Below are 22,258 nucleotides of genomic sequence, written 5' to 3' on the forward strand. Positions count from 1 at the left end.
AATTTGGGTCCCCATGCCGCTCTAAGCATGAATAGGGGATGAGCACTTATAATTGACCCTCCAGTGCTTATTTTTCTCTTGCAACTTAAGTATAATTAACACACAACATTGCATTACTTTCAGGTATACAACATGGTGTTTATACCAAAGTCTATATTTCAATACCTTTTTTTTTTATGTTTTATTTTATTTGTTTTTGAGAGTGCGCAAGACGGGAAGGGGCAGAGAGAGGGGGACAGAGGATCCGAAGCAGGATCTGTGCTAACAGCAGAGTCCCACGCAGGGCACAAACTCATGAACCGCGAGGTCATGACCTGAGCCGAAGGCAGATGCCCAACCGACTGAGCCACGCAGGTGCCCCTCAGTTCTTTTTTTTTTTTTTTTTTTTTTTGAGGTGCTATCCAGTGTTTTTATTTTTTTTTAATTTTTTTTCAATATATGAAGTTTATTGTCAGATTGGTTTCCATACAACACCCAGTGCTCATCCCAAAAGGTGCCCTCCTCAATGCCCATCACTCACTTTCCCCTCTCCCCACCCCCCATCAACCCTCAGTTTGTTCTCAGTTTTGTCTCTTATGCTTTGGCTCTCTCCCACTCTAACCTCTTTTTTTTTTCTTCCCCTCCCCCATGGGTTTCTGTTAAGTTTCTCAGGATCCACATAAGAGTGAAAACATATGGTATCTGTCTTTCTCTGTATGGCTTATTTCACTTAGCATCACACTCTCCAGTTCCATCCACGTTGCTACAAAGGGCCATATTTCATTCTTTCTCATTGCCACGTAGTACTCCATTGTGTATATAAACCACAATTTCTTTATCCATTCACCAGTTGATGGGCATTTAGGCTCTTTCCATCATTTGGCTATTGCTCAGAGTGCTGCTATAAACATTGGGGTACAAGTGCTCCATCAGTACTCCTGTATCCCTTGGGTAAATTCCTAGCAGTGCTATTGCTGGGTCCTAGGGTAGGTCTATTTTTAATTTTTTGAGGAACCTCCACACTGTTTTCCAGAGCGGCTGCACCAATTTGCATTCCCACCAACAGTGCAAGAGAGTTCCCGTTGCTCCACATCCTCTCCAGGTGCCCCTCAGTTCTTATTGGTAATATGCAATCCACTGACCACACTCGGAGAAATAAAAACTAGCATTTTTTTTAATTGTGTGTTTTTGTTTCCTCTGCTCAGCACCCACAAACTGTGCTTATATTGACTTTACATTACCTGGGTCACTGAGTCCCTGGGGAGCTTTCTGCCCAAACCTCACCACCGGGTACCATAACTAAATCTACAAAGGCTTCAGAGCTCGGGCTCTCATCTCACAAAGCATGTCAACTTGAGCCACAGCACCCAAAGCAAACAGAACCTGACGGGGAATCAAGCAGATAGTAGCCAATGAGGAAACACGGCCAATGTCAGACACAGCCCAGTTAATCTCTTTAAGAACCTATTCTGTTTCACAGATTAAAGAATGGAAACACAAGTACAATCAGAAAATACAAGACTGCTGGGTCTGCTTCACACCCAGGGAGAGAATCACGGTCCTTCCGGTTCTACTTCCTCTGTGCCTCCAAATCCCCCTCAGCCTCTTTCTTCACTTTGACCTTCGGTCAGGGGCACGGCCCTGCGATGGAGTGGCCACCAACTCTGAAGGCAAGGAATCCACCCAGAATGAATAAAGAAGTCAGAGCACAAACTGAGTCTGGGAGACAGAAGCATCACAGAAGTCTAGAGGACACCCCCAAAGTTGTCTGCTTTTTGAGAAGGAGACAACCCTTAGCTCCCACCAGTAACAGACAAGGTGATCATGGCACAGTCAGCAGAGAAGAGAAGGACTTCAGCAGTTCATGGATTTGGCTACAGTTGAGACCGAGTGAGGTTTCTTGAGAATAAAATCTAGCACAGTGCAATTCTATGCCAAAGAGAGGGTACGGTATAAACGGTTTCTCTGTCCCGGAAACCAGCTTGCGGGAAGTCGGACCACATGAAATCGCCGTATGGGTCAAAACAATGAAGCAATTTCACATGCTCCAACTTCAGAGTCCTCTTCTGTGCTAGAGACAACAGATGGTCTCCCCACCCTCAGCAGTCCAACGTGCGGTGCATGAAACAACTTGTCCTGAAAGGCACCAGATTTCCCACTGGGTTACCGGTACAAGAGAAAATGCTATCTGGACTAGATTTACAGTTATGTCATAAAAGCAAACGCATGCTTTCTTTCAAGTTATTATCATTTATAATGGCAACAGGATGTCCCGAGTGCCATAAAATAGGCATAGATAATAGCAAATGTATAGTTTTTGGGGAAAAAAAAACCCTTCAAAATGCTAAAGAAGCGATGTTTCAGAGACAGGGATGGGCTGACACATGAGTATTAGTAAATACTAATACATACTCTTTGACCATTAGTGGCTGGAAATATTTCTAGGATTTATGACACATTTCTCTGCCTTCCTAAATAGAGTCAGGTTGAAGTATTATTCCTGATCATTCAGGGATATCGATTATTACAATGTATCCTAAAATAATGGTGTCTTATTCATGCATATGCAATTGTTGGCATGTCATACATGGCAAAGACATAAAAATTCTGTTCCTTGTGTTCCTATATTTGTTTTTTTGTTTCTTTGTTTTAGCACAACAACAACCAAAAACCACAACAGTACTTCTGTATTACCTTACTAGGGCTACCATAAAAAAGTACCACAGATTGGGCGGGTTAAACAACAGAAATTCATTTTCTCATGGTTCTGGAGGCTAGAAGTTCAAGATCAAGGTGCTGGCAGGCTTGGAATCTTCCGAGGTCTCTCTCCTTAACTTGCAGATGGCACCTTCTCATCGGGTCCTCATTTTAACTTAATCACTTCTTATTTTTTAGATTTTTTTTTTTTAATGTTATGTATTTTTGAAAGAGAGAGCACAAGCAGAGGAGGGGCAGAGAGAGAGGGAGACAGAGGATCCAAAGCAGGTTCCCTACTGTCAGTGCAAAACCTGATGTGGGGCTCAAATTCACGAACCTCGAGATCATGACCCGAGCTGAAGTCGGATGCTCAATAGTCTGAGCCACCCAGGCACCCCATTAGTCACTTCTTCAGAGGATCTATCTCCAAATACATAGTCACATTCTGAAGTATAAGGATTAGGACTTCACCATTCGAATTTTGGAGACACATTCAGCCCATAACAAGCCCCTATGCCTAGACACTATGCAAATATCAAGCTCTTAACCCAGACACATCTGGACTCAAAGCAAGGCCACTACTAGTTTTGTGACCTAGCTAAGGTCCCTGAACCTAAATTTTACTTTCAGCCTCTTTTAAACTGAGGATAATGACCCCTACACCTCATTAGCTCTTTGACATAGGGGTACACATAAAGTGTTCAATAAAAGTTTGTTTTTAATAATATTGCTTTGGGGTGCCTGGGTGGCTCAGTCGGTTGAGTGACCGACTTCGGCTCAGGTCATGATCTCACAGTTTGTGAGTTCGAGCCCCGCATCGGGCTCTGTGCTGACAGCTCAGAGCCTGGAGCCTGCTTCCGATTCTGTGTCTCCCTCTCTCTCTGCCCCTCCCCCATTCATGCTCTGTCTCTCTCTGTCTCAGAAATAAATAAACATAAAAAAAATTAAAAAAAAACAGCACTCTCAACAATAGCCAAATTATGGAAAGAGCCTAAATGTCCATCAACTGATGAATGGATAAAGAAATTGTGGTTTATATACACAATGGAGTACTACGTGGCAATGAGAAAGAATGAAATATGGCCCTTTGTAGCAACACGGATGGAACTGGAGAGTGTGATGCTAAGTAAAATAAGCCATACAGAGAGAGACAGATACCATATGTTTTCACTCTTATGTGGATCCTGAGAAACTTAACAGAAACCCATGGGGGAGGGGAAGGAAAAAAAAAAAAAAAAGAGGTTAGAGTGGGAGAGAGCCAAAGCATAAGAGACTCTTAAAAACTGAGAACAAACTGAGGGTTAATAGGGGGTGGGAGGGGGGGAGGGTGGGTGATGGGTATTGAGGAGGGCACCTTTTGGGATGAGCACTGGGTGTTGTATGGAAACCAATCTGACAATAAACTTCGTATACTGAAAAAAAAATTTTTAAAAATAATATTGCTTTATTTTTCTGATGTTTGAAGTATTTGTCTTTTTGGGACCTTTTGCTTAGGCTTGCTTATAGCTGTACGTTTCCTTCTTCAATCCACTAGGGGCTTTGAAGCCAGAAAATTAAATTTGTTAGAATTAAACATAAAGGCTCCAAATCAAGACCAAAGGCTCTCCTGCACATAAAGACCACAGACTTCAGCACGTGGGATTTCAGATCTCTCTTCCAGGTCAATAGTTTGCTTGGCTGTTTCTGGGGGAATTCCTTTCCTCATTGGCATTTCTGTTCCAGATAGAATACAGTACCAAGCATGTTAGATAAGGCAATTCCAATGTGAGGTGTGGCTTTGTCACCATTCCAAATTTTAAAAAAAAGGGCGGTGGTGTCACAGATTTGACCAAAATCTAGTGACATTCTACAATAAACAATCATTTGTTTTGGAAATGGTTGGGATGGTAGCTACTAATCTAAATGCTGCATACCCCTGAAAATTTTAACCAACTAATTTAAATGCTGCATGCCACAGTGCAAAGAAGTCTCAGATGCTAAACTGTCTTCTGGAAAGTTTTCCCAAAGGAAGTACAGCTCTTAGAACTCCTCTGACTTAATTTTCAGGCTTATTCTAAAGCTGGGTTCGGCCAACTCTTTCTGCAAATGGCCAAGCTGTAAATAGTTGAGGTTTGGGGGCCACATGGCTCCTGTCACAAACCTGCCTTTGCAGCGGGAAAGCAGTCATAAATGATACCAAACAAATGGCTGTACGCCAACTCAAAGTTTGTATGGGTGCTGAAATGTGGTTCTTGTAAAACGTCAACGTGTCAGGAAACATGACTTTTCTTTTGATTTCTTTTTAGCCAGCTGAAAAGACGAAGACCATTCTTAGCATGGGCCGCAGAAAAAGAGGCAGTGGGTCAGATTTGGCCCAGAAGCTGCAATTTGCCCACTGCTGTTAGATTCTAAAAGCTCAACCCGTATTTGTTGTTAACCATAACCCAGTTTTCCTAGTGAAAATGGTTTCAAAGCTAAGGGTCAACCTGGAACCCCTGTTTCCTTCTCCCATGTTCTCTTCCTGAAAACGACCAATGCCATAGCAGCTCCCTACCTGACCGGAGCTGTAAAGGCCACTGTAAAACAAACCAAATTAGCTTCCTTTTCTGAGCACTCTATTTATTTATTTATTTTGAAGTTTATTTATTTAGGGGCACCTGGGTGGCTCAGTCAGTTAAGTGGCTTGAGTCTTGGTTTCAGCTCAGATCATGATCTCACGGTTTGTGGGCTCGGGCCCCACATGGGGCCCCATGCTGACAGTGTGGAGCCTGCTTGGGATTCTCTCTCTCTTCCTTTCTCTCTGCCCCTCCCCCCACTGGCTCTCTCTGTCTCTCTCTCTCAAAAATAAATAAACTTAAAATTAAAAAAAAAAAATAAAGTGTATTTTTTTAGTTTGAGAGAGAGAGAGAGAGCGAGTGCCAACAGGAGAGGGGCAGAGAGAAAGAGGGAGAGAGAGAATCTCAAGCAGGCTCTATGCTATCAGGGCGGAGCCAGGCGTGGGGCTTGAATCCACCAACTGCGAAATTATGACCTGAGCTGAAACCAAGAGTTGGATGCTTACCTGACTGAGCTAGCCAGGTGCTCCCCCGTTCTGAGCACTTTAAATAAAAGTTTCAAAACCTCTCTTCGTAAACAGGGATAAGGAAGGCAGCGTCGTGATGCAAGGCCCCATGCTTACAACTGACAGCAGCAGGGACTGAGCTATCATCCAGACGCCTATTTACAACACAGCAAAAAAGTGACAGCCTTACAGTCACATGCACACAAAACTTACTTTTACCAAACATCTGCATGATATAACCTTGCTCAGGGGGATGAATAAAGAAGTCACCTTACAGTAAACTGACATGTTCTTAATTATTTCTTCCTTCCCAAGCGTTCCTTACTCCTCGGGGAAAAAAAAAAAAATTTCACGGTATAAAAGTTACATGGGAAATGCCTCAGTCTATAACGCCTCCTTTTATTTCTCTACAGCCCTTCCCTCTGAAAAGGTAAAAGTGTACCACAGTTTCCCCTTCCACTCTCATACGGTTCCCACGCAGGTGTTGCTGCATTTTTTTTTTAATCAAGGAAAAGTAAAGAGACGTTCAGTTGTTTGAAATAATTCCCAGAGTCCTTGGCAGAGCGGAGACTGCAGATCATCCCTGAATCACCAACCTAAGTCTTCTTCCCAAGAGACCACCAAGCTCCTCGCATAAACTGGAAGCCTGGACTTTGTGAGATGCGAAGGTTCTGCCGTAGACACATCCCGTTCCTGTATCAAGGTGATGACCAGGAGAACAGCAACTTTGTAATCCCCACCGTTACCATTCTAGGCAACCATTCTAGGGTTGGCTGTACTGACTGGGTGACAATAAGCTCAGGGATTTGCCACCTACAGTGCGAGAGGAGTTAACCAAGCAAACCAACCACGGCCACAGCATGTCTACCATCTACCCGAAAGACAGGCACGAACCATAACTCCAATTCGAGTTGTCTAGTGTTTTTCTGGAACATATTTTTCTAGTAATGAAGTATACTGGCTTCACCCGACCAACTGTCTGACTTCCGGCCATGAGACCGGTGTTTTGCTACCACGTGGAACATCAAAATGTGTCAGATACCGGGTCGACACAAAACCGGGAGAAGAGTAGCTTTGATTTAGGGAATTCTGAAGTTTGCTGGAACCCTATCTGAATTAATGAAGTCAATTCTATCGAGGACAAGAATTCATTGATTTGCTAATGTTACGAACTGAGAGGCACCTTTTTCATCTAGTTTATCCTTAAGTGCCCCTTGCACCGGATTTCCTAAATGAACTCTTGTTTTGCATGAATACAGACTTTCTTAGGAACTACAATGTAATCTGAATACCAATAATAAGACATCTATCCCCACCTTTTTTCTTATTTAAACAGGAACAGCATTTTTCCTAATTAAAAAAAAAAAGAGGAGGAGACACAATCTAGGAAATAACTGTCTAATCGAGATGTAAACTCATATTTTTTTGAGACTTAATTAGCTGCTTATGATGAGGTTATACATGAGCTGTGCCAGTCCTAGAAAATCCCACCCAGTAAAAGCAAATGCATTCTTTTCCTCGCAACACTGTTCTTAGACTGTTCTACTCTTAAAATACCATTACTTAGAAGGTACTGAAAGTGATAAACTCTTCCCAATGTTCACTCAACACCGTGACCCAGTTGTAGACTTTCTGTAACCCAGTGGAAAGAGTTCTGCAGAGAATGAATATTCTCCATTCAGAACAAAAAAATGTACTGCAAAGGAAAAGCACGGTGACCTCTAAATGTTCCCAGAAAGGGACCCAGCTAAAGACAACGGAAGCGAACACTTGGGGACATATAGCTAAAGAGTGGTGTTGGCAAAGGTGAAAAGTAAGAGAATACGTCTTGTTTAGGGCTAAGGTTTTAACGTATCACAATACAAGCTAGAATTCTGTTTACTACAATTCAGAAATTCACCTCAGACTTCTAAACCATTGCTTTACAGGATCTTGGTGGAAAGTGTACTATTTACTATTACTCAGTACCACTTATTACTAAAACAATCCACTGGGTTTAGCCCAAGGGGAATATAAACAAATAAACCCTGGGAAGTGTGGAAGGGGTGGAGTGATGTAAGAGTTGGCACCACAAGAAGTTGATTCACCTGCTCCGGAGGTGGGGGCAGGGGCGGGTCCAGTATCCCGGCAGGGATCACTCCAGGCCCAGATTCTAGGACTACACTGGGAAGTAGTAAGTGTGTGCCCTTGTGCACGCCAAGATGGATTGTTCAAAGACTGGATCTCGTGGAGAAAAGGGGGGCTTCGCTGAGCATTCTTTGGGATACTTTCCAGGGTTCAAACATCAATTTATAAATGTCTCCAACCAAGTGTGTGTGCCCCACTTAGCCGCTGGGAAAAATGCAGCCTTCATTCACCTAATCCCGCAGAGTACGGGGCGCCCTGGGGCACTTGCCGGCCTCGGCTTTCACCCGAGGACGCTCTTCCATTCGTGAGCGTCCTGCTGGGTGAGTAGTGCGGGGTGGGGGAAGAGTCGCTGCGAAGTTGAAGGGTGGCCTCGCACACCTAAAGTTGAAAAAAACTGCTGAATCAGGGTGCCCCCATTTTGCCGGATCCTAGGCAATCGGATGCTCCCTTCCCTCACCCCTCCTCCTACTCTGAAAAGAAACCGGATCCGCCTGTCCGCTCGGAGGTCACCTGCGAAGAGCAGAGTGATGTCACTCGGCTACCCCCACAACCTCCCCCCAAACAGCAAAAAGCCGGGAAATCTATGCATCACCCAAAGAGAGGGCACCCTCCGGAAGGTGACCCTCCAGAGCGGCCTCGGCCCTGCGGGACGGGGTCAGGACGAAGGTGAGCGCCCTCGGAGCAGTGGACAGTTTCCAGCATCCCCTCGCCTCGCCGCGCGGCGGCCGGGATGCTCCGGATTCCTACCGGACAGTCTGGTGCAGGGCACCGCGAAAAAACAGGACGCAGCCCGCGAAGCCCCCGCAGCCACCCGGGCCGAAGGCTTCGGGGACCACTTCCCAAGAGTTACGGGAGGCAACACCCAGGGCGTGTTCCGCGGCCACTGCACCGGCTTCCGGCTCCGCCGGGTGTGCGCGCCGCGGGAGGGCCCGGGGCGCCGGGGCGCGGGCGGCGGGCGCGGAGGGGGCAGAGGGGTGGCCGCGGCGGCTGGCCCCTACCTGTGGTGGAGAGCACGGTGCTGGCGAAGAAGAGCGCGGAGGTGAAGTCCCAGTTCCAGTTGCCCGAGGCGTTGCTGAGCACCGACACGCCGTAGTTGCTGGCCTCCAGCACGCGGCCCAGGAACTGCTCGAGCTGCTGCTCCGACAGGCACTCGTGCTCCTCCAGGAAGCGCCGCTTCAGCTTGCGCAGCTCCTGGCGCAGCAGGTCCTCGTAGGGCAGCTCCACCGACGAGAAGACCACGGCGCCGAAGACCAGGTAGAGCAGGTAGCCGAGCACCAGGAAGCCGAAGCACCAGGCCGAGCGGTGCCGCTCCACCAGGCGCACGCACGAGCTGCCGGCCAGGGACTGCAGCATCTTCCCCCGCCGCCGCCGCCAAAGCCGCCACAGCCGCCACAGCCGAGGCCCACGCCGCAGACCGGCCCGAGCGCGGCCCGCCGCCCCGCCGCCCCTCGGCCCCGCCCAGGCCCCGCCCCGGCCCCGCCCCAGGCAGCCCGGGCCCCGCCCCCGGCCCCGCCCCCGGCCCGCCGCCCACTCCCCCACGCGCGCCCTCCGCGCTCCCCAGCAGAGCCGTGTGCCTGCGATTGGCTCGCCCGGGAGTGGTTTTGCTTCCTTCTTTTCCTGTTCCCTCGCACTGTAAGAGGCCCCGATGATGTGGCGCTGACGTGGCTGGCGGCTCAGGTAACCCGCGAGTCGGCCGAGACCGCGAGGCAAACTTGGCTGGAGCGCCGGGGCTGGGCGCGCGGCCCCGGGGCCCCCGCCCTTCGCGTGGTCCCGCTGGCCGGGCGCTGGCGCTCAGACCCCCGAACCCGCCGCCGCGGCCACCCGCTGCGTCCTCCCCCCTTGGGTAACCACACCAGAGCGGACCGCGGGCGGGGTGTGACAGCGTGTGCGCGTGTTGCGTGGGACCGTGCGCTGCCTGTCCAGGCCTTCGGCCCCAGCTACAACTTGCTTGCCACCTATTTTTTGTTAATCAAAGCCTGCATTTCCAAGTAGCGAGCACTGGAATTCTTTCCTTCGTCTGCCTTATTGGTCCAAGCAAGGCTCGCAATCTGGTGCCAATGCTGATGGTGAAAATATCAGAACCTCAGGGTTGGAAGGCACTTTGGACGTTAGAAGTCTTTTTCCACCCACCCACCCACTCAACTCCTTACAAAAAGAATCCGAGAATTGAAGAGAGTTGGAAAAGTCACATTTCTGAACTCTTCCCTCTTTAAAACATAAAGAGGGGAAGAACGGTCCACAGAAGAAACTGAGCTTTCCCGAATGCTCTTTTTAAGGTGACAGGGTCAGTGAGCCACTTTTTTTTTTAAGGTGACGGTGGGTGAGAGTAAAAATTGGCACACCCTCCTGGAAAGGCAAATTGGCAAATGCTTCTAGAGCCTTGAACATTTTCTGTACTCTGACTCCATGATCTGTCCTAAGAAAATAATCAGGCAAAGATTTATAGACAAGACTATCCATAAATAGTGTATATGTATATGTATATTATATATATGCAATACACGTGTATATATTATGAAATAATTAAGGATCAAGAATAACCAAAATGTTCCAAATAGAGGAATGAATGAATTATGGTATCACTATAGCATGGATATTGTATAGCTATTAAAGATGTGTTTCAGGGTGCCTGGATGGCTCAGTCAGTTAAGCTTCCGACTCTTGATTTCAGCTCAGGTCATGGTCTCATGGTTCATGGGATCAAGTCCTGCATCAGGCTCTGTGCTGACAGCATGGAGCCTGCTTGGGATTCTCTCTCTCCCTCTCTCCCTCTCTCTCTCTGCCCCTTCCCCACTCTCTTGCATGCATGTGCTCTCTCTCTCTCTCTCTCTCAAAATAAACATAAAAAAGACGTGTTTGAAAACCAGTGAAGCATAAGCAATTGTATGTATTGAATATATACAGTCTTATGTATAGAATCTCAAGTAGGTAAATTAGCTCCCAACAGCTGTCTTTGGGTGATAGTGGAGAACATAAGTGACTTTTATTTCTTGTACATTTTTATGGTTTTCCAATTTTCTGCAGAAATGTTTTTTTCTATGTAGTTGATCTGTGAGGCAGATGCAGTTCTATTTTATAAGACAAAATACAAATATTTTCCATATTTGAGTCTCTCCCAGCTGAACCTGGCCTAACTCATGAGATACAAGAACATGGTTGCTGTTCTCAGCTGTTAAGTTTTGAGATAGCTTTTTATGCACTGATAGGTGCCTGGAACAGCATGCATTTGGATTATGCTGAACTTTACAAATCATCGTTAGAAGTTTTCTTTGGATGAATTTGTCATTGTCTGCCATATTTCACTTCTCTGACTTAGACTCTACCTTGGTTCCATATTACAGCTAGGCCAGGGATACCAAATACTTGCAAATCGTATGTTACCCTCAGGCTATCGGTAGAAATTGGAAATACCATGTGAGTGGTCTGGTGGGGACCAGGTCTTGCTGCACGGGGTGACATGTGTTGAGTGAAGCCTGGAGATGGGAGTGGGCTGGGGAGTGTGGGTATTTCTGTGGTTTTGGCTCTCAGAGTTGACCCAAATCATGAGAATCAAGGCTGGCTGTCTCCCATCTTCTTCTTGGCCCACTGCTCTGGATACACTATTCACCTGTCTTCAGGGTAGTTAGCAATCTCAGCAATGTCAATCAAGACTAGGACTTTTGTCGACTAGCTACATCCCCCCTGTGACCATGCGAGCTGGAGCTGAGATCCCTGACACCCTACCCCCACCTCAGCATGGCAGAGGACATTGCAAGCATTTCTCAGGGGGGTAAAAAGGAATATGGAAGAAAACTCAGAGGAAAGGGTAAAGATTCACAAGAGGGGAGGAGAGTGGGATGAGAGGGGGTGCAGTGGGCGAGAGAGGCAGTGAGGTGCTTTCTGCAGGGTGTTCACATTAATTAGCATAATTTGGAGACAAGTTGACTAAGCTTTGTGAGAAACAAACCTTGCACTAGGCAGAGCCTTGCAAGTTAATCTGACACGGAGCTCATGATGTAAATGATCACCGTTGTGCTATATGATAATTAGGCATAAATGGCAAGCAGTTCCTGTAAATAGGTTTTATTCTCTCAACAGGTTGAGACAATGAGAACTATTTATAGACAGGGTAGCTCTCTAGGAAAGTGTTTCACTTAGAAAAAGTGAAATTCACCAACACAGTGTTAGGGAAACCCAGCCAATCAGCAACACATACACAATATTAGCATTTATGATTCCTTTTCTGGGTTTATACCCAAACGAATTGAAAGCAAGAACTCAAAGAGGCATTTATGCAGCCATGTTCACAGCATTATTCACAACAGTCAAGGCGTGGAAGTACCCCAGTGTCCATCAACAGATGATAGATAAGCAAAAAGTAGTATAAATTCACAATGGAATATGTTTCAGTCTTAAGAAAGAATGAAATTCTGGGGCACCTCAGTGGCTCAGTCGGTCAAGCATCCGACTTCGACTCAGGTCATGATCTCGTGGTTCGTGAGTTCGAGCCCCACGTGTGGCTCTGTGTTCACAGCTTGGAGCCTGGAGCCTGCTTCGGATTCTGTGTCTCCCTCTTTCTCAGCCCTTCCCTGGCTTGTGCTCTGTTTCTCTCTTTCAAAAATAAATAAACATTAAAAAAGTTAAAAAAAAAAAGAATGAAATTCTGACACATGCTACAATATAAGTGAGCTTGAGAAGACCTACGTTAAGTGAAATAAGCCAATCACAGAAGGGTAAAAACTATATGATTCCATGGTAAGAAATCTAGAGGAGTCAAATTCACAGAGGCAGAAAGTAGAAGGAATTGTATTTGCCAGGGGCTGGGAAGAAACGGGAACCAGGGAGTTGGTGTTTAGTAGGAACAGAGTTTAGTTTTGCAGGGTGAAAAAACACTGGAGATGATGGTCATTCTTGCACAGTAATGGGAATGTGCTTAATGCAGCTGAATTGCACACTTTTACCATCATTTAAAAAAACGTTAGTATTGGGGTGCCTGGGTAGCTCGGTTGGTTAAGTGTCCAACTCTTAATTTCGGCTCAGGTTTTGATCTCAAGGTTTGTGAGATCGAGCCCCACATTGGGCTCTGCACTGACGGTGTAGAACCCGCTTCAGATTCTGTCTCTCCCTCTTTCTCTCTGCCCTTCTCCCCTGAGCTCTCTCTCTCTCAAAAATAAATAAACATTTAAAAAAAATGTTAGCATTTGGGTTGACAGTAGGAATGTGGTCATTAAGACTGGGTTGAAGCTGTCCCACCTGCCAGCAAGCAGCTGTCTCCCTGATGTGGGTCCTTGAAGAAGCAGACATCGTTCATCTCCAGAGAGTGTTGGGACAGTGTTGAGACAGTCCAGGGAACTGGGACAGTTCCTCAGTGATGTGGCTCATACCCAGATGAGATACACGAGGCTGGTGGTGGATCCGGAAACTCAGCCTGGAGAAATGGTGGAAGGAATCCAGACATTTGCCCTGAGGAAAAAAAATTTAGGATGATCGGATAGCTGCATGCCAAGAAAAAAAATGTGAATTTATTTTGTGTGTCTTCAAAGGGTGTAGGACTTAGAAATCACTCTAAGAGAGAACATTCTAATCATGACTTGACCACCAATGGAATGAGCTGCCTCTGGAAACAGCTCCTGGCCCTGAGCGTTGGAGCAGAAGGCAATCAATCGCAAATTAGCAAGATACAATGGAGATCGTTTAGCGTCTTCAGGCTCCTTCCAAGTCTGAGATTTTACCGTTGCAGTGTATACAAGGTCAAGTGTATGAGGAGATCAGGAGTAAAATAGGTGAGACACAAAGTTGCCCTGAGATTCTTCTTAAAATTACCGATTCCTAGCCAGGAACCCCGACACGCTCCGGCCCTTGAGCTGCCAGCTCCTGGTGGTGTCATGACCACGTGTCAGGGAACCCCGACACAGTGGACCCCCCCCCAGCTTCTCTGCCATTTTTGGCAAAATGGTGGGATGGTGTTGCCATCCCCCCTGACTGTGGTGGGAGATGTCCATCCTGTGAGAAGTGCAGATCAGGTTCAGCGTGTAGATAGCGTCTGGTGTTAGAGCAGTGAGCGACAGATGACTCCCCTTCAGGTCCTCCCTCCCACGCCACCCTGTGACAGGCTGTCCACCTTGACCTGAGCAATGCTCACAATTTCCCTGCTCTCATCTCTGTCTCTTAACCACGCCTCCAGTCACACTTTACCTGTGCATGTTAAAACAATTGATCCCTGCTCACCTGTTATTTGGCATGGCCTCCATGGGTGCAAGGAATAAGGAGGGAAAGGAAAGGAAGATGGGGCTCTCCTGGAAGCAAGAGAAAGAGATCAAATAGAAGAGGGAGAAGCTGAAGCTTAAAGGAAAAAAATTTTTTAATTAAAAGAGCTATTTTAGAGAGTATTCTTTTTTTTAATGTTTATTTTTGAGAGACAGAGACAGAGTGCGAGTGGGGGAGGGGCAGAGAGAGAGGGAGACACAGAACCCGAAGCAGGCTCCAGGTTCTGAGCGGTCAGCGCAGAGCCCCACACGGGGCTCGAACCCACCAACTGTGAGGTCATGACCTGAGCCGAAGCCAGATGCTTAACCGACTGAGCCACCCAGGCGCCCAGAAGAGTATTCTGATGACATCTGCTGCTCTGCCGTGCCATGCACATTGGGACAGTGTTCCCCACCCCCAGCTGTGCACTTACCTCCACCACGGTCCCCCACCATGCTCTGCCTCTGAGCTCCTGCTCACCTGAACTGAGGTCCCCGCACTGTTCACTCAGTGCTTCATCACTGTCCAAAACCAGGTCATGTGTCTGAGCAGAGGAATGGCTTGGTTATCCCATGTTTCAAACTACTACACAGGGTGGGAGGTTATTGCCCTAATGCCAGAAGAGAGAGAGAGAAAAAAGAGTTGGACAGTATCTCTTTTGCCTCTTGGAGTGGTCCAGACTGGGTGCTGGTTATCATCAGTGCTCCTGCCGTGTGACAGGACCTGGCCAGCAAGCTCTGTGACAGCACACTGTACTTCATAAACTATTGCGTTTGCACTCGAGACCCCAAGTGTCCTTCAGGAAGCTCTCCAGCAGAGAGTGACTTTATGCTGAAGGTCAGTGGTTTAACTTTTCAAGAACCTACCTACTCAGAAAATCTTCAAATCTGGGCACACTGAGATTCCCCCTTGGCCCCCTGAATCTCCCCGAACTAGAGCCAGGACTTCAAATGAAGTCTATAAATGCTCAGTCCACACACTTCTGAGTTTGCTATATTAGTACCTTCCCTAGATCCTAGAATAGTTTACTTTCCTCCCTGTCACACTTCTGCTTAAACTTTCCTGTATTACAAGACCCCATTCAAATCTGCCCCTCAGGTCACCTATTTAAATTATCTGAACACACAAAACTCTACCTCTCCCCTCATGCTACACACATGACCTGTTTGAGCCTCCTGGTCCCTAACATATAGCTCCCAGTGTTCATTATTTTTATGAGTACAGTGGACCCTTGAACGACGTGGGTTTGAACTTCATAGGTCCACTTACAGACTTTATACAGCACAGTACTGTAAATGTGTTTTCTCTCCCTTATGATTTTCTTAATAACATTTTCTTTTGTCTAGCTTCCTTTGTTACAAGAATGCAGCGTGTAACACACAGGACATACAAAATGGGTATTAATCGACACCGTTTATGTTATCGGTAAGGCTTCCGGTCAGGAGTTGGCCATTAGTGTTTAAGTTTGGGGGGAGTCAGAAGTTATTTGTGGATTTGCAACTGCACGGGGGGGATTGGTGCCTCTAACCCCTGCATTGTTCAAGGGTCAACCACAGACGCTTTGTCTTGCAATGAGGGTGTACACTCTTAGGAAGAATCCCTATGTCTCTTAGTTCTTTGTATCCTTGATAAAGCTCAGCACAGTTTTTTCACATGATGTATGTACCGCAAATACCTTTGATTGTTTGATTAATAAATAATCACAATGATTACACTTTCCCCAGCAGGAAAGATTTGTTTAGTGAGAAATATTTTTAGAACCATGGTCAACTATCCATGTTTATGCAGTTAAGTATTTGTTATTGCTTTTAATGTGAGGAAGCTGGTTCTTAGCACAAGGACTTGCCCGAGGGGCCCTTGACAAGGAAATGATTTATCTTGGGGCTAATTTTGTTCCATTGAGATTCTAGGATTTTGCATATATAAAGAAGACTTCTCGGGTTCTTTTTTATTCGATGGAAGGCAAAGGTAGTCTGTTAGACTTTAACTTTGATCGTTTGTCCTGAGCACCACCTTTGAAACAAGGCACAACAGAACAGCACACACTCTTACAGATTCTAGAAGGAGCAGAACTATGGCCATGACCCAATTCCTAACGTGACTGATTGGACTAGGGATAGAGTTTGAACCAAAGCTGGTCAAACCAATGATTATCTCCCCACCAACCAGATTCCCTACAATTATTTGAAAACCCAGTGGGGATTCTCAGGCACTGGCGGTGCTGGGACTGAAAGGGATCAGGTTCAAGAGAAGGAAACTGCCTGCATGAAAAGCAAGAAAGGAAAAGATGGAAGAGAAAGCTTCAGTGAAATGAGAGAGGAGGAGGGAGATTGTATAGATTGAGCAGTAAATAAAGAGTGAGAAAGCAGAAATAGCTGGTGAGATAATTAATACCTCCAAAATGTTTGACTATGAGAAGGGATGAGAAAGAACAGAAGTTAGGGGAATGAACAGAGTGTCATCTATCATTTTAAGGTGAGATTTTAACAGAAAGACATTGGAAACAATCAAGAAAGGGACTGGGAAGTGGAGCAGGAAGAGAACCGGGGGAGAGTGGTGACCTGTAAGACAAAGGAGGAGAGAGATTAACCAGGAAGATACACAAGAGGGTTGGATGCTGTAGGAGGACACGCAAACAGAAGGTTGAAGTGTGACCATCATGGAGTTGTTGGAAACGCTACCCAGTGCAGTTGTAGAGGGCCCAGAATTTACTGTAGTTAAGAAGAGGGAGGTGGAGGGCGCCTGGGTGGCTCAGTCGGTTAAGCGTCTGACGTCAGCCCAGGTCATGATCTCAGAGTTCGTGGGTTCAAGCCCCGCATCAGGCTCTGTACTGACAGCTCGGAGCCCTGGAGCCTGCTACAGACTCTGTGTCTCCCTCCCCAACTCCCCCCTCTCTCTCTTGCAAGAATAAACATTGAAATAATAATAATAATAATAATAATAATAAAAGAAGAGCAAGGTGGATAAGTGAAGACAGTAAGCTCAGAACATCTAGCTAGCCCATGGAGAAAAGGGAGCCACTAATGGGGATACAGGATGGGAGGGGGGAGTGGTTGTGGGTGTGGACTTGCTGTATGCTTAAGATGGGAGAGAATTGAGCATGACTGGGTATTGCAGGGAAGTAGCCAGTGGAGAAGTAGGGTTTAAGCAAGAGAAGAAAAAGGAGACACTTAATAAAGAATGGTTTCAGAGCGATCTCGCGGTCCGTGAGTTCCAGCCCCGCATCAGGCTCTGGGCTGATGGCTCAGAGCCTGGAGCCTGTTTCCGATTCTGTGTCTCCCTCTCTCTCTGCCCCTCCCCCGTTCATGCTCTGTCTCTCTCTCTGTCCCAAAAATAAATAAACGTTGAAAAAAAAATTTTTTTTAAAAGAATGGTTTCAGAGCAAGTAGGCATGACTGCACTCAATAGCATAGAAGTAGACAAAGAAAGAGAGAAAAAAGTTAAGTGGTCGGTCTGTTCATTCATTTATTTATTGCTTCATTTAACACATAGAGTTTGGATACCGACCATGTGGCAAGACTTGGCTAGGCTCAGAGAATGTAATAGTGAGCAAGATGTTTATGTTTCTTGTCTTAAAGGAACATATTCAAATGTGACAGTCAAACATTAACTAAATACAAAGAGCAAGGCCCAGGGACCTATAAAGTATCTAACAGGGAACTCTGTCGGAATATGGGAACAAGAAGGGCTTCCCTGAGTCCATGCTGTTTGAGCTGAGCTAAAAGGTGATAGGAATTGGGGGCACCTGGGTGGTTCAGTTAGTTAACCTTCCAACTTTGGATCGGGTCATGATCTCACAGTTTGTGGGTTCGAGCCCCACGTTGGGCTCTGTGCTGACAGCTCGGAGCCTGGAGCCTGCTTCAGATTCTGTCTCCCTCTCTCTGTCCCTCCTCTGCTTGCACTGTCTCGCTCTCTCTCAAAAAATGAATAAATGTTTAAAAAATGTTTATAAGATGATAGGAATTAACTAAAATGAAGAGGTGGGCCTGCAGGAGGGTCTGGAACTGGTGGGAAAACAGGCTATGAAGGCAGTGGGGCCAGATCACACAGGACCTTCCTTGCAGGGCAGCTTAAGAATACAGGTCTTTTTCTTGGAATCCAGGGAAGGGTTTTAAGCATAAGAATTTACATTTCAAAATGGCTGCTTGGTGGTGTGAAGAATGGGTTTGAGTAGAGCAGGAGTGGGTGCCATGGGACCACTGGAGTTCCCAGGAGGCAAATGATGACAGGTTACCTCCTTGTGTGAATGCAGTAAGGGCAGGGATCACCGTCTGTTCAGTAGCCAACAGGATTGGACACATAGTGGGAGCTACGTGCTAAGTTGGGAGAACGATCAGGTTTGCACAAGAAGCTCATGATCTCAGTTTAGGACAAGCTGAGTGAGTTACTTTTCAGATGCTCAAGGAAACACATCCCACTAGGCAGTTGTGTATACAAGCTTAGAGCTCGGAGAATTCTGGTGGAGATGTAAATCCACATGGTGGGTTATCCAATTTAATATTCATATATGGAACACTTCTAGATAGTGACCGTTTTGGCTTTGCAATGGAAGTGAGTGACTGAAGTTTAGTCAAGGTATAAGATTACTGGCATAAAGAAGGTCAAGAACACAGATCTCTATGTTGGTTGCTGGATGGGACGCCCACATGGATGTCAAATATTTCCCAGGAAGATGGTGGGGGTTGGTGTGAGAGACAGCATAAACCTAGTGCCAAAGTCCTCAGGGACCTGAGGAGTGATAGAGGAAACAAGGGGAACAGGTTGAGAAATTGTCGCCAAGTGCTTTGAAGGCGCACAGGTCAAAGGAAGGTACGAGACTAGGTTTCAGAAGACGCTGTTTCTACCTCCATCCAACTATGCAGCTTGAGTAAGTCATTGAATGTCCCTCAGAGTGGTAATAACTCATCACCTGTCTCTACCTACAATGGGAATCAAGGAGAATAATTTTTATATAAATATGTAATTGAGCACTATGGAAAAGTAAGGCATGGCTGCACTTAGTTTTCACACCTGAGCTGTGATAAAAGCCCCAAGAATTCAGAAGATAAAAGATATTGTGAACTGCCTTGGGTTACCCAAAAATGTCTTCTTGAGTGAAGTCGTTCTTGAGCTGGGACTTCAAATACCAGGTGGTAGATACCGACCTATGTTAATAAACAATTTAAGGAAAATATTTGCGACAAGAATTAGCAAACCACAGATTGACCCTAAAATGAAAATTCAATAGAAGGCAGACTCTGAGTGAATAAACAAAGTAGAAATAAAATGTAGATAGGTCCGCTACTGCTTTCTTTCAAATGTGGTTTTATTCTCCAAAGAATAGAAAATGTTTGTCTATTCTTTTGGGTATGAAGTAGTATCAGTGTCAGTATTCAGGAAAGGATAGAAATGTCATCGTTAGCGTGTCAGAGTAATAGGAAGAGAGCCTGTAGCGGGTGTGTGTGCATCATAGGCTCAGCAGATAGATAATATCAAGGGCTGAAATCCGAGCTGTGTAGTGCCTGGCCCAGCCCCTTTCTCAAAAGCTCACCTCCTGCTCAGCCTCGTTAGATTTTGGTGAAACCATATCCCATAACTGGCTATCTTTTGAGACCCGGATCCGCGACGACATCCCAAATAAAGAGGCTTTGTGTTTCTTCCCTGTGGTGACTGAGCCGTTCCCACAGAATGCAAAGTTAGGACTGCTGTGGTACCTTTTTATTCCCTGAAGTGTCCAGAGTTTTGCTCCAATATTTTGTATGCTTGCCCTGTACTTGCTTTTACTTTTTTTTTTTTTAATGTTTATTTATTTCTTTGGGGAGAGACAGCTGTGGGGGGGCAGAGAGGTGGGAGAAAGAGAATCCCCAGCAGGGGTCAGTGCAGAGCCAGATGCAGGGCTCCAACTCCTGAACTGTGAGATCACGGCCTGAGTGAGATGAAGAGTTGGACACAACCAACTGAATCACCCAGGCGCCCCCTTGTACTTGTTTTTAAAGCAAACCTGCTGTATTAGTGGTCCCCTCCTACTGGCCTGTGGCCACCTGCAGTGCTGAATCAGGACACCAAGGCAGCCCCTGAGAATTTGCCCCTCACCCCGGGCTCTTCAGTCAATACTAACCCAGGCACTGCTGCAAAGGGACTTTGCAAATGGAATTAAGGTTATTAATCAGCTGACCTTAAAACAAACAGATTAACCCGGATCATCCAGCAAGGCCCAGTGTAATCACAGGAGCCCTGAAAATCAGAAGAGGAAGGTCAAAGAGTCCATCAGAGAGAGAGGTGATGAGGCAAAGGAGGGGTCAGGGAGCTGGTGAAGCCAGGAAACTGGGATGCTTCTAGAAGCTGACAGCAACCCTCACCTGACAGCCAGCGGGGAAATGGGGACCTCAATGAACCACAGGAACCGGGTTCTACCCACATGCTTCCCTGGCGTCCCTGTTGATGTTCTTTCTGTTTAGGTGATCGGTTCATTGATATAGAAGGGTGTTACAGCCCCCTACAATTATTGTATTATTATAGATTAGTTCCTTTATGTTTGTTATTAACTTTTTTAGAGATTTTTTTTAAATTTATTTTTAATTATTTTAATTAAAAGCAATTTTTTTTAGAGAGAGAGTGAGCATGAGCAGGGGAAAGGAGCAGAGAGAGAGAGAGAGAGAGAGAGAATCTTTAGCAGGCTTCACATTCAGCACAGAGCCTGATGCAGGGCTCCATCCCAAAACACTGGGATCATCATGTGAGCCAAAATCAAGAGGTGGACGCTCCACCGACTAAGCCACTCAGGTGCCCCATGTTATTAACTGTTTAATGTATTTTGGTCTTCCTATGTTGGAATAAATATTTATGTTGGCATAAATATTTCTAATTGTTAGATCTTCTTGTTGGATTGTCCCCCCTTTATTATTACATAGTATACTTCTTTGTCTCTTGTTACAGTCTTTGTTTTAAAGTCCATTTTGTCTGATATAAGAATTGCTACTCTGGCTTTGTTTTGACATCCATTAGAATGATAGATGTTTCTCCATCCCCTACTTTCAATCTGCAGATATCTTTAGGTCTAAAATGAGTTTCTTCTAGGCAGCATATAGATGGGCCTTGTTTTTTTAGCCATTCTGCCACTGCATCTGTGTCTTCTGATTGGAGCCCTTAATCCATTTATGTTCAAAGAATTATCGATAGATACATATTTATTGCCGTTTTATTACTTGTTTTGTGGTTGTTTCTGAAGATTTTTCTCCTGTCCTTTCATGTCTTTCTCTCTTTCATGTTTTGCTGATTTTCTTTATTCTTTAAATATTTATTAATTGTTTTTGACACATGGTTACCATTAGGTTTGTATACAACCTCCTCTGCATATAGCAGTCTATAATAAGTTGATGGCCACTTAAGTATGAATCCATTCTTTACTCCTCTTCTCCCACATTTTAGGTGTATGTTATTGTATTTTATATCTTTTCCTTGTGAATTCCTTGACTGATATAAAAAAATTTTTTAATGTTTATTTATTTTTGAGAGACAGAGAGATACAGAGCACGAGTGGGGAAGGGGCAGAGAGAGGGGGAGACACAGAATCTGAACCAGACTCCAGGCTCCGAGCTGTCAGCACAGAACCCAATGCAGGACTCGAACTCACAAACTGCGAGGTTATGACCTGAGCCAAAGTCGGATGCTTAACCGACTGAGCCACCCAGGCACCAGCCCTCTGCCGCTTGACTGATTTTTTTTTTTTTTTTTTTAGAGAAAAGTTCATTTTTACTGCTTTTGTGTTTCCAGCTTCTATATTGTCACTTGTGACCTCTCCTATCCATTCAAAGAGTCCCTTTTAATATTTCTTGTAGAGCTGGTTTAATGGTCAAGAACTTCTTTAGCTTTTTGTTTGTCTTTATCTTTCCTTCCATTCTGAGTAATAGCCTTGCTGGATAGAGTATCTTGCTGGATAGATAAAGGAAAGTCTTTATCTTTCCTTCCATTCTGAGTAATAGCCTTGCTGGATAGAGTATTCTCGGCTGCAGATTCTTCCCATTCAGCACTTTGGTTATATCACGCAACTTCCTCTGGCTTACAAAGTTTCTGTTGCAAAATCTCCTGCTAGCCTTATGGGTTTTCCCTTCTGAGCTAATAACATCTTTTGTCTTGCTGCCTTAAAAAGGTTCTCTTTATCACTATATTTTGCAAATTTAATTACAATGTGTCTTGGTGTTGGTCTGCTTT

The 22,258-nt window shown here is 45.5% G+C and overlaps 1 protein-coding gene across 1 annotated transcript in view; it reads right to left on the minus strand.

Moving 5' to 3' along the window:
• Positions 1 to 9,196, minus strand: part of KCNK1 (potassium two pore domain channel subfamily K member 1) — a 54,399-nt gene extending 45,203 nt beyond the window's left edge. Inside the window, exon 1 of the mRNA XM_047088719.1 lies at positions 8,842 to 9,196. Coding sequence (XP_046944675.1) covers positions 8,842 to 9,196 — 355 coding nt within the window. The remainder of the gene's footprint in view (positions 1 to 8,841) is intronic.
• Positions 9,197 to 22,258: the final 13,062 nt, after the last annotated feature.

Source organism: Lynx rufus, unplaced genomic scaffold (assembly GCF_022079265.1).
Source record: "Lynx rufus isolate CCGP_SWC_20201006 ecotype Redwood Valley unplaced genomic scaffold, mLynRuf1.p SCAF_25, whole genome shotgun sequence".
Classification (NCBI taxonomy): domain Eukaryota; kingdom Metazoa; phylum Chordata; class Mammalia; order Carnivora; family Felidae; genus Lynx; species Lynx rufus.